The sequence below is a fragment of the Artemia franciscana genome, chromosome 19 (assembly GCF_032884065.1).
Source record: "Artemia franciscana chromosome 19, ASM3288406v1, whole genome shotgun sequence".
NCBI lineage: Eukaryota > Metazoa > Arthropoda > Branchiopoda > Anostraca > Artemiidae > Artemia > Artemia franciscana.
Window position 1 is genome coordinate 1,796,763 of NC_088881.1, and position 18,877 is coordinate 1,815,639.

General features: G+C 36.6%; 2 protein-coding genes across 2 annotated transcripts in view; one reads left to right on the top strand and one right to left on the bottom strand.

Moving 5' to 3' along the window:
• LOC136039157 (arrestin homolog) overlaps nt 1–8,463 on the bottom strand; it is a 49,885-nt gene extending 41,422 nt beyond the window's left edge. The window contains exon 1 of the mRNA XM_065722662.1: nt 8,445–8,463. The gene's annotated coding sequence lies outside the window, so the exon portion shown is untranslated. The remainder of the gene's footprint in view (nt 1–8,444) is intronic.
• Nucleotides 8,464–10,242: 1,779 nt separating this feature from the next.
• Nucleotides 10,243–18,877, top strand: part of LOC136039158 (uncharacterized) — a 49,299-nt gene continuing 40,664 nt past the window's right edge. The window contains exon 1 of the mRNA XM_065722663.1: nt 10,243–10,595. Within this exon, the coding sequence (XP_065578735.1) occupies nt 10,385–10,595 (211 nt within the window). The 5' untranslated portion in view covers nt 10,243–10,384. The remainder of the gene's footprint in view (nt 10,596–18,877) is intronic.

Below are 18,877 nucleotides of genomic sequence, written 5' to 3' on the forward strand. Positions count from 1 at the left end.
GGCTGTGGTACAAATAATTTGAAGGTTGACGAACGAGCTTTGATCTAGTGTAATGCGTTAATCTGGTGGCAATGCGCTGCCTAAGGGAAAAAGGAAAGTTTCCTGTGGGTGTTAGGGCGGCTGAGCACCTCCCCAGATTAAACGAGTATTTATTGGGCACTTAGTCATTTTTTTGGGGGGGGATTGGATTATAGGGCTGGAGGGAGGAGCGAGTTGAAGGGGTTGAGGTGGATGGAGTTGTATTTGGATGCTGGTTGTTACCCTGGGGGTGTTTGAGAGAAGGTGATTGTTTTTTGTTTTTTTTCATGATTATTTTAATAATTCTAGAATGCTTTTAGGGATATTTAGGTATTTACTATTATTATTATTATTAATTTAGGATACCTTTAGGAACATTTAGGCAGTTAATCACTACGCGTTAGCAAAATTTATTTACTTAGCGTAGTGATTTATACCTGCAATAATTTATAGTTTTGCTTGTTATGTAAATTAAAGTCAAAAAAGCTATTGATAAGAGCCTAATTTATGACTAAGCCCTTTATCCCAGGAAGAGTTCATTTTGTTATATTTCTTTCCCGTTATAAAACTAAAACAAAACTAAAAACTAAGCAACAAGATTCTTCACTCAACGAAGCCCTCAGAGTTGTTGGTAATTTCGACGCTACAATATTTGAACTTGATTTCCATGATTTTCATCCACCAGGCCCAAATACTACATCATCTTTGCTTTCTCTATTTATTTCTGTTTATTATTAAATCTAAATTAGCTACAGTACTATAAATCCAAGAAAATAAAATTTAATCAAACAGTTCGTGGTAGCGAACTGTGGTAAGGAGCGACCCGGCTCAATAGTAACTGAAACTCTAAAAAACGGAATTTTTATAACAATAGCTACATCAAAAGAATTGCATTTTCATGCTGATTTTCAATATACAAGTTTCATTAAGTTTAGACTTACCCATCAAAAGTTACGAGCCTGAGAAAATTTGCCTTGTTTTAGAAAATAGGGGGAAATACCTCTTATAAGTCATAGAATCTTAACGAAAATCACACCATCAGATTCAGCGTATCGGAGAACCCTACTGTAGAAGTTTCAAGCTCCTATCTACAAAAATGTGGAATTTTGCATTTTTTGCCACAAGACAGATCATGGGTGCGTGTTTATTTGTTTGTTTGTTTTCCCCAGGGGTAATCGTATCGACCCAGTTGTCCTAGAATGTCGTGAGAGGGCTCATTCTAACGGAAATTAAAAGTTCTAGTGCCGTTTTTAAGTGACCAAAAAAATTAGAGGGCACCTAGGCCCCTTCCCACACTCATCTTTTTCCCAAAGTCACCGGATCAAAATTCCGAGATAGCCATTTTATTCAACATAGTCGAAAAACATAATAACTATTTCTTTGGGGACGACTTACTCCCCCACAGTCCCTGTGGGAGGGGCTTGAAGTTACAAACTTTGACCAGTGTTTCCATATAGTAATGGTTATTGGGAAGTGTACATACGCTTTCAGGGGGATTTTTTTGGTTGGGGGAGGGGTTGAGGGGACGGGTTACGCGGGGGGAACTTTCCTTGGAGGAATTTGTCAAGGGGGAAAACCATTTCCATGAAGGAGGCGCAGGATTTTTTAGCCTTTTTTTTAAAGAACAATGAAAAATAGAACATGAAAAAGTTTTTTCAACTGAAAGTAAGGAGCAGCATTAAAACTTAAAACGAACAGAAATTATTACGCATATGAGGAGTTCACCTCCTCTTAATACCTCGCTCTGTACTCTAAAGTAATTTTATTAATTTCAATTATTAATTCTACGGCCTTTGTGATTCAACGGTCATTCTTAAGGAATTGGGACAAAATTTAAACTTTAGTGTAAAGATCGAGGTATTGACGAGGGAATGAACCCCCTCATATACGTAATAAAAACATACGAATATAGAAGTTCGTTACGTAAGTTAATTTGTAAGTTACGTATATTTTTACTAATAAAAACGTTCGTAAAAATGAAAAGTTCTAGTTGCCTTTTTAAATAACCAAAGAGTTGGAGGGTAACTAGGCCTACTCACCGCTCCTTTTTTCCCAAAATCGTCCGATCAAAACTATGAGGAAGCCATTTAGCCAAAAAAATAAATTAATATGCAAATTACGTTTTAACTATTCATGTGCGGAGAGCCAAAATCAAAACATGCATTAATTCAAAAATGTTTAGAAATTAAATAAAAAAACAAGTTTTTTTTTACTGAAAGTAAGGAGCGATATTAAAACTTAAAATGAACAGAAATTACTCCGTATATGAAAGGGACTGTTCCCTCTTCAACGCCCCGCTCTTTACGCTAAAGTTTTTTACTGTTTTGAAAAGTAGAGTTGAGAGAAAGAGTCAAACTTTAGCCTAAAGAGCGGGGCGTTGAGGAGGGAACAGTCCCTTTCATATACGGAGTGATTTCTGTTCGTTTTAAGTTTTAATATCACTCCTTACTTTCAGTTTAAATTTAATTTAACATCAAGAGGCTGAAGTCTGCCCGTTTAATATAATCATCCAATACCTTTCTCATATACGAAAAATTAAGCAAAGAGAAAAAAGGTTTTAATTTCGATAAAGCAGTGAACAGAAAATAAAATATAAAACAAAACTACACTTTAACTAAAAAAAATAAAAATATCCCGAATATTTCGGCCCCACGTCCGGGAGCCTTTCTAAACGAAAAAAAAATTACAAACGTCAAAAAAGAATGAAAAAAATACAAACGACAAAAAAGAAGAAAAAATATTTTTTTAAACATAACAAAAAACAAATAAAAAAAAAACACGACAACTAAACACACACAAAAAAAAACAAATAAATATTAATAACTCAGATTATAAACAAAACATTTTTCTTCTTTTTTGTCATTTGTAAATTTTTTTCCGTTGAGAAAGGCATCCGGACGTAGGGTCGAAATATTCGGAATATTTTTTATTTTTGTAGTTAAAGTGTAGTTTTGTTTTTATATTTTATTTTTTGTTCACTGTTTTGTCAAAATTAAAACCTGTTTTCTCTTTGCTTAATTGTTCGTAAATGGAAAAGCAGTGTAGTCTAAGAAATTATTTATGCCTTTCTCATTTCACCAAAACGTAGATCAACGTCTCAGCTGAGATCGGGATTGATTTGGTCGAAAGTCTAATCTTTCCCTTTTAAGAAACAACTGATCACAGCTTAGATGCCAATATACAGTTAAGAATACTCATATCTTGCCCATGAGAAGCTTTTGGTACAGAGCTCTGAACTTGGCGCCTCCTCCAAGCCTGCGCTCCAATGCGTAGATCGTACTACGATACCATAGGCGGGATACGATGCCATTGTTTTGTTGCATACACAGCTTAGATACCAATATTGGTTATCTAAGCTGTGCCGCCAGTTTCCTGTCTCCAGCCGCTAGCATCGCTACCACGCACTGTGTCCCAAAAATAAATCGAGTTTTCATAACTGCATTGGTATCTAAGCTGTGCAACTGACCGTGATGCTATGATTTATGATGCCTTTTATTTGCCTTTCATAGTTTGTTTCTGGCTACCCCTCAAGCAATCTGGAGTTTTTTTTTGTTTCATGAACACATGCTACGTCTTTAAACATCGTTACAGTGTTTTATGTTGGAGATAAATTATGTATTAGCCGACTTTGTCCTCCACAAGCCTACTTAGTCCTCCACAAGACTAAGTACTTGGCTCCTTTGTATTCTTTTCACAAATGTCTCTTTACTTTTATAGATGAAGCTCATTACCTTGATGGCACAGCCACAAGTATCAGTGTATTATCTGAAAAAGGACCATATTAGCCAGCAAGGAATATTTGATCAGTAAGTGTTAAAAGTAAACGAGGACCTAGTATTGAGCCATGTGGTAATCTGGATGGTATCCCCATAGCAACAAGTTAAAGACCCACTCATCATAACTTGATTCATATTCAAATAAGATTCAAATTATGTCAAATGGTTTCCAGTTACAACCATTTTTATAAGCGTAAATTATAACTGTCTATGGTCAATTGTATCGAAACCCTCCTTTCAATATAAGAATAAAGAATCAGACCCACCTCAAACTGCGTGTTTACCCAGTCAACAAGTTTACCAGTGACCATTTAAGTTGACATTTCTTTACTAAAACCAAACTGAGTATTTTCATGAATTTTATTACTTTCAACGTAATCAGTTGGTATATATTCAATCACTTTTTCATTTATTTTAGAAAAAAAAGAGGATTGAGATTGTTCGAAGGTTCAAATCTCTTACCCGCTTAATGAAATGGAATTACTTTGTAAAATTTTGCAGAAAAACTCTTTATTTTTATTGAATTTTCAATTATGTGAAACAAGATTGACACAATAAAAGCTAAAACAGAATTGATATTCAAAAGTGATATTCTATATGCGCCAGTTGAATTGCAATACATCCCACTAAGAATTTCTTCCACGTCATTTATATTGACAGGGTTAACCAACTGAAATTCTGGACTGAACTGTTTTGAGGAGCCCCTTTAACTCTTCTCCAAGCATCTTCACATAGTTTCTCACCTTCATTAGAAATATAACCACATAAATAACTGGCCAAATCATTTGGGTTGATTGAATAGTTTGCAAATTATTAGTGCATATTACTTGCATATAAAATTATATGCAAATATTATTAGTGCAAATAATATAATAATTGTATATAATATTTTCATATAATAGTTTGCATAGTATATTTTACTCTTTGAGCCCCAGAGCAAATTTAATGTTTTCTGTTTCTTTTCAAGTCAGGCAAATAGCCTGTTCAGACGCAAGGGGGAATGCCCCAAAACCAATGACTACCATGGGAAAACTGTTTGGTTCTTCTTATAGCACCAATCGGTTTAACGGTTAGGAATTTTTTAGTATCCTTATAGTACCCACTGGTCTTTCGCGTGCCTTTCAGCAAAAATGAGCAAGCGTTTCGAAAGTTCAAAGCATGTCAACTGTTAAACACGTGAAAAGTTTAAGATTTGGTGGTTCTTATCCAGAACTGTTAATTTTATCCAACACAAGTAATTTTTTGTATAAAAGTAACACAAAAGAGGAAGACACTAGGGAAAAAATACGCTTGGTCTAGAGACTTTGCAGGTACAAGTGCATGTTATCTGTGCTTTTTAAGAAAAATTTTACCCCCACCGTTTGAACACTTTTCCCCTTGCACTAATCAGCTTTTCTCATTGGTTGTATCATGCGTCTGAAGGGACTTATATTCTTCATATATAAATGTTTCAGCTTTCTGTTTTATATAACTTAAAATATTCCAACAATTTTGAAACTACGGAAAATTAATAACAGATGGCTCACTTTAATACATTTTATTTAGTTCATTATTACGGCTTATAGAAATTAAGAGACCCTGAGTAATGCTTGTTTTCTTTGTGATTTTAGTACTATCCCTTCTATGTATCCTGAGAGGATATGTTCTATTCAATATGTTTGTAACCAATGCAACAAAATGTCATACGCAGCTGATCAATTATTTTCACAAACACTGGAGGAAAATCTGTCTTCCCCTTTCCTTCTAAGACTTTCTTAAGTTATTTTTATTTTGAAAATTATTATTATTTATTTGATCATTCTTATATGTCATTGTGTAGGAATAATTTATTTTACTGACAAAAAAAAGAAAAAAAAGTCTGATCCACCAGTAAACAAAAGACCAGCATACAAACATTTGAGGCGCTTTCTGTCTGCAGATATATTATTGATGTATGTCACAGATTTATCAGTTAACCATGGATAAAATGTAAGAATTAATTTTATACTAGATAGAAGAAATACTTGAATTAAGGAAATCCAGATGTTCCTAGCTATTAAGGAAGTTAATGCTGAAAATCCTCAATACTGCTGTATATTTGTGATCATTATTGAAATTGTCCAGTAATTACCTCAAATTACCTTAAATCGCAGCTTGGAGCGATATAAGGATTATCCATCCTTGTGATGCTCCATGAGAAAAAAAAGAATTCGTTCGGTGTAGATTGTGGCTGTTAGATTAGACTCTTGTGGAGGATTCTGCAGCTTCCCAATTGTAAAGGAACTCCTGGCAGAGCCATTCCCTATCAAGGTGGGACTTGAACATGTCAATTGAAGTAGCAGAAACTGTTTCTTCAGAGAGCTGGTTCCACATATTGATGATTCTTTGGCTGAAGAAGTGGCTTCTATGTCTACTCGTGGAACGCTGCATGAAGAGCTTCAAAGAATGTCCTCTAGTACCAGAATACAAGGGCTGTGCAAAGAGACCGGGAAGGGTATTTTTAGAATGTGAGATGGTAATGTCACCATCTCCTCAACAAAACATCCCCATTATATGATGGTGCTCTGTATCAAAACCAAGTCAAATATATATTGAAACCCAGTAAAACCCAGCTGTAAAAGGGACGACTCATACATAAGAAATTTACAAAAGGAAAAAGGAAAGGTATTTACCTGATAACACCCAAAAAACTATTAAAATAAATTAGTATAGATTAGAGATAAGTTTTATGCCCTCCCTAAGCCCCTTTTGTATTAATGTTAAAGCTTCATTATACAAAAAAAAACACACTTTTTATGCCACACTCCTCAACCCGCACAACTATCAATTGGCCCTCCTTTACAACAGCTCATGCACATCTACACGTTACTGTACATAATTTGTTATGTCTCAAATGAATCAATTTAGTTAGATGAAGCTTTAAAATAAATTTCTATGCATCCCATTATCTACAAATAGCTATATATCTATAATATCTTTTTTGAACTGTCTATATTGATTGTCTTTTTTGAACTGAAAAGGTGTATCATTAGGACCAAATGTGCCACTGTGCAGCATTACTGCATCTGAAACTGGGAAGCTCATTGTGCAATTTCTCCAAAGTTGTAAATTGATTTTAATTGATTGTAATTGTAATTAATTGCTGTTTTGCTTTCTTTGGGAAAATTCTTTTTACTCCTATTTTTGAGTCCCTATCCCACCTGAAATACTGGTAAAACAAGTTAAACACCTCAATGTCATAATATCTAATAATGTTAAGTGGGTTATAATGTTGCTCCTTACTTTTAGTTCAATAAACTTGTTTTGTTGTTTGATTTAATTAAAGAATGACTCTTTCCCTGTTTGACCAAATTTAGGAATGATAAGAACTTGCTACCTAAGCAATTTTTATCATTCCATGCCTTAATGCAACAAGAAAAGTTTGTCAAGTCCTTTTTAGTGAACGAAAGTTAATATCATTATCTAATAAAACGTATCTATACTATGGTATCTTCAATAAAGCATCTATACTATGTGAGACATGTGGTACAGTGTTCTCAGTTGTGATACGCTTGCGTTAGTTGAGTGGTTTGTGAAGTTGATCAGTGATTTGACATCTACTTTTTCAAATAAGAGTATTTTTGTCACATTATAACTTTGCTATGTTTTACCAGATATCTGATAACATTTTTGTAGTCCACCATTTCTAACCCCCATAATAAAGACATTTCCCCCAAATTACACAACCCACTAGACCCCTAATTCCTGCTTAGCCTTTTTAGTAATCCCAACTTACTCACCAATTCCTGCTATTTATCAAGAGGTTCCAAAAAAGTTTCATCACTCTTTTTTTGCAAACCCTAATACCTGTCTTGAACCCAAATCAACTCCTTCATCTCTCAGTTTTTAGTTGATGCTGTATGGTCACAATCAGGCACATATGCATGAATTTATTTTTTTTTGGGGGGGGGGAGGGGGGGGGGCAAATCTTTCAAAACACTTATTCTCAGAGAAGTATAAAAAAAGGGAAAATAAAAAACACAAGATTTTGTGGGGGGAGCCTGCACACATGCCAGGTCAGAATATAATTTATATTTTATTTCTATTCCAATTTTGTTTTCACCTATTTGTGATGCTTATTTGAGCTTTATTTTTTAATCTAGTTGTTTGCCCAATACTTCTTTTAATTGTCCATATATAAACTAAGTTCCACAAATTTCCTTTTAGATTTTGAACAGTGAATTTTGTTATTTTATATTTTACTAATTTGTGTTAATTTTGTATTGACTATTTATATTTTTGATTGATTTCTTATTTTATTAATTTTTAATTTTGTGTTGCCCTTGTGTCTTGGTTGTTGCTGGTTGGAAATATGAAGCAAATTTGGCTCTATTAGAGCACACAATAGCTTTAAAAAAAACATAGTCTTATCTTATAATGTAGCAGAATCACTTTGCTTTTTAAAAATGCCACTAGAACTCCTAATTTCTGCACAAAAGACCTTTCTCCCAGTGTTCCAGGATCATGGGTTTTATATGCTCACTCCTGGAAAAACAAAAAACACAACACAATACAAAAACAAACAAATAAGCAGGCACCCTTGATCAGTCTGTTCAGAAAAAATAATCAAAATTTTGCCTTTTTGTGGATATGAGCTTGTTATATATGATAAATGAAAAAAAGTAGCCTTACCTTAGTTTTTCCAGAGGTACTCAGGGCATCAGTCAGTATATTCCAATCTTCCCTCAAGTACTCAAGCTCAAGTGGGCTGCTTTAAAGATGTTCCCCATTCTAGTCAGGGTTGCCAAAACTTTTTGGGCATAAAGTGTCAAATTCAGCAAAAAAGGACACTTTTAGTGTCCTCCTAGAAAATTAGCCAATATAATTTAAAAGTTGACATAAAAAGGCTTAAAATAGTTTTCTCATAAGCGCCCTGGGGTTGCTTTAGGAGAAACTAGGATCACTCTAGGGGGACCCTACTGCAGTCCCAGGGCACTCAAAGGGCCCTAGAGCAGGGCTGCCTTTGAGGCCTTCTAGTCCTAGTGCCCATAGTCCTAGTGTCAGGGGAACCCAGGACCAGTCCTAGTCCTAGTGCTAGGAGCACCTAGGACTGCTATAAGGGCACTAGAGCAGTCCCAGGGCACCCAAAAATTCCCTAAAAAGGTCCCAGGGGTGCCTGAAATAGTTTTGGGGCCCTGGGGTTGCTTTAAGGGAAACTAGGACCACTCTAGGGGGACTCTACTGTGGTCCCAGGGCATTCAAAGGGCCCTAGAGCAGGACTGACTTTGAGGCCTCCTAGTCCTAGTGCCAGGAGAACCCAGGACCAGTCCTAGTGCCCCTGGTTTTAGTACTAGGGGCACCTAATACTGCAGTAGGAGCAACTGAGCAGTTCCAAGGCACCAAAAAATGCCCTAAATCAGTCCCAGGGGGCCTGGGATGGCTCTAGGGCTCTGGGGTTGCTTTAGGGGAAACTACAACCACTCTAGGGAGACCCTACTGCAGTCCCAGTGCACTCAAAAGGGCCTTAGAGTGGTCCCAGGGATGCCTGGGATAGCTTTAGGGTCTTGGGGATGATTTAGGGGAACCACTTTAGGGGCCCCCTAGTACTAGTACTGGGTCATTTTGCTATCATGAGAACCTGCTCATATTTCTAGTATATTTGAAAAATTGGATATTTCTCCCCAAGCCACATGGAGTGAGAACCTCATTTTTCCAGTATATTTGAAAGTTTAGATAGGTCCCCTGGTCACATGGAGTGAGAACCTGCTCATTTTTCCAGTATATTTGAAAGTCTAGATAGGTGCCTCAATCACATGGTGTGAGAACCTGCTAATTATTTCAGTAGGCTATATTTGTTTAGATTTTTATTGTGTGTTTGGACCTGGTCCCTTGTCGACCCCCCCCCCAAAAAAAACGCAAAAAATGAAAATCGTGTGTCCATTAGGCTGACTTTGGGAAGAACCTGTTGAGGTTCACCCTTGTTCAAAAAATGATTAAGCAGCAGTAAATCAGATAGTTTGCTATTAAGAACTATCCAGGCTGCACCTCTGCATAATCCTGTAGACTAAAAGTCATAAAAGACCTTAAGCTTTTACTTACCAGAAGTTATATGATATCTTGTTTTTTTATCAAAAAAACTTTTTCTAAACTCTTGAGCGAGCCACATGTTTTAGCCCGTTTGAATTTTTGCGCTTTTCAAAAGGAAAGTAGTGCGGATAGGACAAAAAAATCCCTAAGACGAAAACGAACCTGAAAAGCACAAAGCACAAATTGAAAGCAGTTGCAGTTAAGAAAAAACTGAAAATAAATACATATGATATTGACTTTGAAAAATGCCAAAAAGTGTACTTTTTTTCAAAAAGTTGCCTTTTCCCATCCAATAGTGGCACGGTGTTACCCAGAGTGAAAAAGTGTCAAAAAAGCACTAAAAGTGTCCCTTTGGCAACCTTGATTCTAGGAAAAGACTAAAAAATAATTCTTGAGAAAATTAGATGGCGCTTTCAATGAATCATTCAAACTTAGATATTCATGTTTCATAGTCAGTGCCGATTTAGTTAGCCCAAGGACTGCTTTATAAAATAGACAATAAACACAAAGGAAACTAAGGATCCTTATATAAATCAGTGCTCAATATGGATTCACGAAACTTAAATAAAAGGAGTAGAATTAAAGAAGATAAGGCAGGTGAAATTGAGAAAGTTGGTTCAAAAAAGCCAAAACTTGATGGTAGTCTAGTCAAATCTGAGCCAAGTGAGACTCCAAAAAAATTAACAGTGGAAAAGAATACTGATAAGCCGCCTAAGAAGCTGCTTTCCTTTAAAAATGTAAAGAGTGAACCTTTAGGTATGTTTTTATCATTTTCATTAGCTTAGGCTATCCTATATCAAGTTTCAGAATAAGCTAAGCTATAAGTAGTAAATTTGTACTTTATAACATAATTTGCCAAGTTTAGGGTAGTTTACATTGTTGACCTATGAATAATGGCAGAAATATCACTCAATGCTTTTGTTTATGCTCTTCCTGAATAGGACAATTGGGCTAGGCTTTATATTTGTACATCAGGGGGACTGATGGTGAAGTATAGTGAGGCTGAATGCAAAGTGTACTAGCTATGATGATTCTGCATATTATGAAGTAAGTATTATTTTCTTTACACATTACCTTAATTACCTTAATTTGCACTTTGGAGCAAATTAAGATCTGTAGATCTGTTGAATGCTCCTGAGTTGAATCAGTGATGTCTCATAGCAGGTATGAGCAGGACGGAATGTCCCACTCATACTTCCAGTCTTTTGTGGCCCACTCTTTATCCATTGCCTTCTTGAATGCTTTGGGGGTGGGGCTGACACTGTTGCTTTGCACAGTTCATTCCAGGGGTTGATGACTCTGTTGGTGAAGAAACTTTTTCTGGCCCTGGTTCTGACTGACTGCTTGAACAGCTTCTTTGAGTGTCCTCTGGTGCACTGTGGGGGGCCTGGGTGGATGGGCAGGATCTTGGCATATGATGAGTTCAGCAATTTGCGGGTCATCATCATGTCGCTACGGTTGCGCCAGTACATGAGGGTAGGGAGGTTGAGAGCCCGTAAACGATCTTGATAAGGTTTGTCTCCAAGGTTTGTGATGGCCTTGGTTGCTCTCCTCTGGACTCCCTCAATTAGCCTGACATCTCCTTTGTATGTTGAGAAGGCAGTGCACATGCCAAATCCAAAATGGGTCTGACTAGTGCCTTGTAAAGTTTCAGGAAAACTAGTGGGGATCTGCTGGTAACTGTTCTTTTGATCAGACCTAAGTTTGTGTTGGCCTGGGACACACTCTTGATGGTGTTGGCATGGAACTGGAGAAGGCTGTCAACGATGACCCCAAGGTTGTGTTCCTCTGTGCTGGTCTTGATGGGTGAATCGGAGTTGGAGGCATGCTCATGCATATGGTATTGGGTGCATGGGTTTGAGGATCCAAAGTGTAGTGTGCTGCACTTGCTTATATTGAATGATAAGAGCCATTTGTCTGCCCACAGCTGGATTTTCTGGACATCTGTTTGCAGGGATTTTACATTCACTGCTCCAAATAGCTTTGAGTCATCAGCATAGAGAGACAAGTTGTTTTCCACCTTGCTGAATATGTTGTTGATGTAGATGTTGAACAGTGTAGGACCAAGAACAGTTCCCTGCAGTACTCCACTGATGACATCACAGGGCTCAGAAAAGACCTTTTCACCTCCAACACCAAATAGCCTGACACTCTGGGTTCGTCCTGACAGGAAGTCCACAAGCCAATCAACCAGGTTGGGGTGTAACTGGGCAGCAGTAAGCTTTTCTCTTAGCCTTTTGTGTGGGACTTTATCAAAGGCCTTAGCAAAGTCTAGTAAAACTAGCTCCACTGGCAATCCTTTGTCAAGCAAATCTGTAATGATGTCATATGTTTCCAGTAAGTTTGTTTCAACTGACTTTCCTGGTTGAAACCCATGCTGATTAGGGATAGGATATTGTTGACTTTCAGATGTTCCAGTATTGCATTATTGACCACTCTTTCAAGGATTTTTGCGACTACTGATGTGAGACTTATAGGTCTGTAGTTTTCTGCTTTAAGTCTGCTGCCTTTTTTGAATATTGGGGTCACAAAAGCAGTTTTCCAATCAGATGGGACAAATTTGGCATTAATAGACTTTTGGAATAGGTCAGACAGTGGTCCTGCGATGATGGTTGCCAGTTCCTTCAGTAGTCTTGGGTGTAAGTGATCTGGTCCAGCTGATTTATTTGTGTCAAGATTTTGAAGCCATTTGAGGATGTTGGAGGGGTCGATGCTGACTTGCTCCATCGTTGTGGGGGCTTCATAACCCAGGCAGTTTGGCAGGGGGCCTTCCGGTTCACAAGTGAAAACTGAAGCAAAGTGCCTATTTAGTTCATTTGCTACATCAGTTATGTTGGTTACAGTAGTGCCACAGGGTTTCACCAGTCTGGAGATAGTTCGACGGGAGTGGTTCTTGCTAGAGACATAATTCCAGAATTTTTTAGGATTTGTCTTACTTTCTTTGGCAAGATTGGACTCCAGATTTTCGTAGAGTTTTCTGGTGAGGTTTCTCAGCTTGTTTCGTGCCTTGGTGAATTTTGTGTGTTGCTGCAGGTCTCCTGACTGCCTGAACTTTTTCCATGACCTCTTTTTCCTGTTTATTTCTCTTTTGATGTCTTTTGTCATGTAGGGGAGGGATCTAGGTTTTGGTTTGAAACTGGTCTTTGTGTGGGCATCCTGAGCTTTCAGCAAAACACCCTTGAATTTGGTCCATTGTTCGTCAACTGTGCCACTTAGTACATTCGGCCAGTCTGTAGTGGATAATTCATTTTGAATAGCAATGTAGTCAAAAAACACTTTTTGACTAGCTTGTTCTTAAGTACCTTCACTTTCAGCATGAGCTCTATAGTTAGGTGATCGCTTTTACCAAGGGGTGGTGAGTAATCAATACTTTGAACTAAGCTTTTGTCATTCAAGATAACCAGGTCAAGTGTTGTTGGGCGCTGAAACAATCTGTATCTAGTTGGTTGGTCAACTATCTGGTGTAGGGACAATTCACTGAGGCAATTTAGGAAAGGCTGCTGCTTGTCTTGTTTGGTTGGAGTGGCATCACATCCAAAACCGTTTATCCAGTTTATAGATGGAAGGTTGAAATCACTGGCAATAAGCAGATGTCCTTTGAGGTTCGAATTTAGTGTGCATATTATTTCTGCTATTGCTTGTTCGGTTACAACTTGGGATGGGGCTGAGGGACTTCTGTAGATGCATCCGATTCTGACTGTCTCTGACTCATGGCTCCCTGGCACACATAGATCAAAGCAAACTGCCTCAACAAAGGGGCAAAGGAGAGGAACATCAATTATCTTTGTATTGTATCCTGCTTTAGCGAGGGCTAGTGTTCCTCTTTTGCAACCCTGGGACGACAGATTTGAGAGAACTTGGTAACCCGGGATTTTCACATGGGAATCGTGAAGTTTTTTACTACTGTTTTTAGGGCAGACTTCAGTCAGTAAGATCACATCGAACTTTTTTGAGTCAATTAGGGTTTTTAGTTCATCAATTTTGTTGGGCAACTGGTCAACATTAGTAACACATACACTAAAGTCAGAACTTACGGTTGCTGGTTCTGGTTGGCTTCTGTTCCAACTTTCCTTCTCTTCAGGTAGCTAGGCCAATTGTCATGTTCAGAAAGAGCATAAACAAAAGCATTGAATGGTATTTCCACCTTATTCACATATTAGCAAGTGTTTCAACATAGTAGTTTATAATATAAGCTAATAGAATAAGTACCATTTCTGAATCAGCTATAAATGGCAATTTTTTTAGGTAATTTAAAGCAAACCATTTAACTGGCTTTCATATAAAGTGATTGTACCACTTAATACCTTTTTTATGCTCTTTACAAATATAATAATTGCTTCTACCTTAAATTGATATTTAAGCACTTAAAAATGACAAATTTTCAAAAAATTATGACAGTAGATATAACTAACTTACTGATAAAGTGAACATACCACTTGATGCCTTTTTATGTTCTTTACAAATATAATAGTCACTTTTACCACAAATTTAAATTTAAGCACTTTTTAAGCTCTTAAAAATGATGAATTTTCAGTTAAAGTACAAGTTATCCATTATTTCTGACCCAATAATACTATGTTTTCTCCATGCCATTTTTGACAAAATAATACTACATTTTCTCAGTGCAAAGAAGAAAATGCCATAACATTGGTAAAGTTAATTTATCCAAATTAACGTTGGAAAATCAGTGCTTGTGAATTATATAACATTAAAGAAATAGATTTATAATGAAACAGAAAGTTTGAGATCAATGTTTTAAAGTTTGAGACAAATGTTTTTAGCCTTTTTTATACCCCATATTTAGGTCATTTTTAAGAGCTCAAAATGTGTTTAAATTTGAATTTGAGGTAGAAGCAATTGTTATATTTGTAAATAGCATAAAAAAGGCATCAAGTGGTATATTCACTATATACAAAAGCCAGTTATATGGTTTGCTATAATTTTTTCTTGCTGGACAGTTTTTTTAGAAACATGTTTTCTTACTGTTAGTTACTGTTTTTTTTTTTTCAGTTCCTTTAAGAGCTTAAAATTGAATTTGCTCCAGTAGTGGATATTGAATTTTGAATGCTTAAAAAGAATCATTGCATTATGTACTCAATGTCTTTTTAGCTTAATTATGTGAATATGTATAAATTTAACAGGATGTCCTTGGAGTTTTCTTACCTTAACTTGCACTTGGAGTAAAATAAGGTCCAATGTTGAACTAACATTCAGAATTATTAACAAGTATCTCTGCCCATACAAAACATGGGTTTTGATTTGCAAAAGTCACAGGCAGTCAAAAATTATGAAGTGAAGCCTAACATCTAGCATTTGTAAAACATTTACCCTGTAAAATGATTTGACTTAAGATTCTTACATACAAACAACATATTCATTAAGTAGGGTCTCACAGTCTGTTCCTGTTACTTTTTATAATTTAAATTATTTATTTTCTATGGGTTTGATATATTTTAAAGCTTCTGATTACTATATTTTGCAATCTGATTACTATATATTTCTTATCTTCTTATCTTATATTTCTTATTACTATTTCTTCTGATTACTATATATTTACTATATTTTGAAGCTTCTGATTACTATGGACCAGCTGAAAAGTGAAAGGATAGAAATTTGCAGCCCTTGGTTGTATCTTCTGTAATATCTGTTCCTTTTTAATTCTATACAGTTTACTTATTTTTATGGAGATAATATGTACTATTCAATAAACACACATAAACATTTTCCAAATATAATTTAAGATATTTACCCCCCCCCCCAAATAAAGAAGCTTTATCAGTCTACTGCTCCTAAGGGCCCTCCCCAGGCCACTCATTGCATCCCCAGGTTGCAATAGGGGAATGCCCTACAGATTTGTAGAGTACCTCCATAGGAAGCACAGACCAAGAAGGGATATTGTCCTTGGGGGTCCATAATAGAAACTAGGGCACTCTTGCCCAGGGCCATAAATACAGGTGGAGGAGGAAGAAGGGTCCTCAAATGTACACTCAACAGCACACACTGGTGTGTACACATGTCCATGAGGACATGTCCCATGTCCCAAACTTTCTCCCAGTAATGGCTTAAATTACAAGGTGACACAGAACACCATTGTGGGAGGGTCTCTATAGGAGGACAACTGTGGCAGGGTGTAAGATCCAGATCTATGGACAGTGGCTTCTGCAAAGGGCTGCCTTGACCCTTTTGGGGTACTTTTAAGACTGGGGACCTTGCAGTCAACTCTATTTGCACTTGAGGAGTGGTGCTCCTTGGGGAAATTATGGCCTAGTAAACAACACAGCATTTGCATGGGATTCTGATTGATGGATAGTTCATCCAGGCTTGGTATGTTTTGATGGGCGTTTTTGGACTGAAAAACCTCTTCCTAGCTAATTTATCTACTATGGACTGCCTTCCTGTCATAGCATAATATTTGTAGGCATGAATATATAATGAGTAAGAGGTAATAGGCTTGGGACTCTCTGTGCAGGATTTTGACTCTTGTTGATAGAAGAGCATCACCAAGTGCTAAAAACCATGTTGTGACCAAGATGGGCCCAGGATTACCCAAAGCCTCCATTCATACTGGAGTTGCCAGGGACTTCTTGTTGTTCAGGTCTAAGCTGGCTTAAGTGCTTCATTGTAGATTTGAGAAGATATGTTGATCCCTATCCTCCACTATTATCCAGGATAATTGCTTTCCTGAGGCCAAAATAATTTCAATGATTTAAAGGGTATAAAAATTAGAACTTGGAATGTGACAAAATTAGAACTTGGGATGTGACAACGTTAAAAAATGACTATCGTATTAATATTTTGACTGACATGAAATTAAGTGATATATTTGACTGAGCATGAAATTAGGTGATATAGAATTTGTTCACTCAGGCAGAAAGGGTGGGGTACATAGACAGATGGTAGGGCTCATGATGAATAAGGAAGCTGCTAAGTCCTGTTTAGGCTGGGAAGGTATTAATAATTGAATACTAATTGCTCATTTTATAAAAATGTTCAGGGTATCAGTTATTGTAGTATATGCCCCTGTTGAACCAACTGATGGAGATACTAGAAACTCAAATAAATTCTACTTAAAGTTACAGGAGCAAACAGACTGTGTCCCAGGTAGAAATATGGTATTTTTATTTGGAGATTTTAACACCCAGGTCAGTAGATATAGGGACAGATGGTATTGTAGCCTAGGCAAATTTGGTGTAGGGAAAGAAAGCAGCAGTGGTGACAGGTTTTTGCAATTTTGTAGGTATGACAACCTAGTTCTAACCAAAATAGTGTTTGGTCATAAAATGGCCCATAAGTTGACTTGGTATTCATGTGATGGTAAGACAGCAGACCTTATTGATGCTATAATAAACCTTGAGAGTTTAAAATTTGACAATGTGGAAGATGGTTAGAATAATTTTAGAGAAACAGTTTCTGAAGTTGCTGATGGTGTGTCAGGAAGAAAGTTAAGACTGCAGTTAAGAATACTAGTGAAAAAGCTTTATGTTTAATAGAGAGGAGAAGGGGTTTGTACAAGAATTGTCTGAGTGATAGATCATATGAAAACAAAAGAAATGTAAAGAAAGTGGAGAAAACATTAAAATATGAACTAAGGAGGTGTGAAGTGGAGGCCTTGGATAAAATTGCAGAGGGTATGGGCAGCTAGATGGCATAATAGTAAAGTATTGTACTGGCATGTTAATAAATTGAGAGAGATTAGTCAATCTGGACTTGTCCCAGTTGAAGATAGGAATGGGGCCACAATTAGTGATAAGGAAATAGTTAAAGAGAGATGGGCAGAACATTTTGATAATGTGCTAAACCAAGATACAGTTGCAGGAAAAGATATAGAGATAAATGAAAAAGTTTTTAATACCTTGGATGTGATGGAAGATTTGTTTTGTGAAGAAGAATTAGCAACAGTACTAAAAAGATTAAAAAAAAAGACTCTGCGTGCTGATAGTGTTGTAAATGAGTTTCTTAAATATGGTAGCTTTAAAGTTAAGAATAAGTTACTGAAGATTATGAATATGATTTTTGAAAAAGGAGAAGTACCTAAAAATTTTAGGAAAACCTTAATTAAACTGCTTTATAAAAAAGGTGATAAGAGTTAGTGTTGTAATTATTGAGGCATTAGTCTGGTATCTGTAGGTAGCATATTGCTTAGTGAAATTATACTTTTTAGACTGAGAGATTCTGTAGACAAAGTTTTAAGAGAAGAACAGTGTGGTTTTGGAAAAGGTAGAGGATGTGTCAACTAGTTGTCAAACTCTCTCTGGTTCTCAGTTTTATATATTATGAGCAAGCCTTTGATTCTGTTGATAAAAGAGCTTTAGCAAAGGTCTTATTTTTATACAGTATACCAGACAAATACATTAAAGTGATTAGTACTATGTACGAGAATAATACTGCTGTGGTTAAGGTAGGAAATGAGGTTAGCAGCTGGTTTTGTACTAAATCGCGAGTTAAGCAGGGTTGTGTTCTATCCCCTTTATGCAGATCATTTTGATGTACTTTGTCTTATGGAGCACAGGAAAGGCAATGGGATACCATGGAATCAAATGAGGAGAAAAAAACTCTCCTGGACTTAGATTATGCTGATGATTAAAGCATCCTAGATGGAAGCGTGAGCAAAATGAATGAACTTTTAGAGGTTTTGCAAGTTCAGGGTACTAGAATAGGCTTGAAAATTAATGTTAAGAAGGCTAAGCAACTAAGGCTAGGAATAAGTGAAGATGAAAAGGTGACATTGGGTAATGAAAAGATTGATCAGGTTGGCAGCTTCACTTACCATGGTGGAATTATTAGTTAAGATGGTGGGAGCAGTGAAGATTTTAAAAGTAGAATAGCCAAGGCTCAGGGTGTTTTTCACAGTTAAAAAAGTTTGGAAGAACAGAAAGATAAGTCTGCAAACCAAGACTCGAATATTGGAAGGTACAGTGATGATAGTGGTCAAATATAGCTCTGAAGCATGGGTGCTCCAAAAAGTGAATGAAGGTTTACTAGATGTTTTCCAGCGAAATTGCCTACAGTTTGTTCCTGGTGATCAGCTGACTGACCAT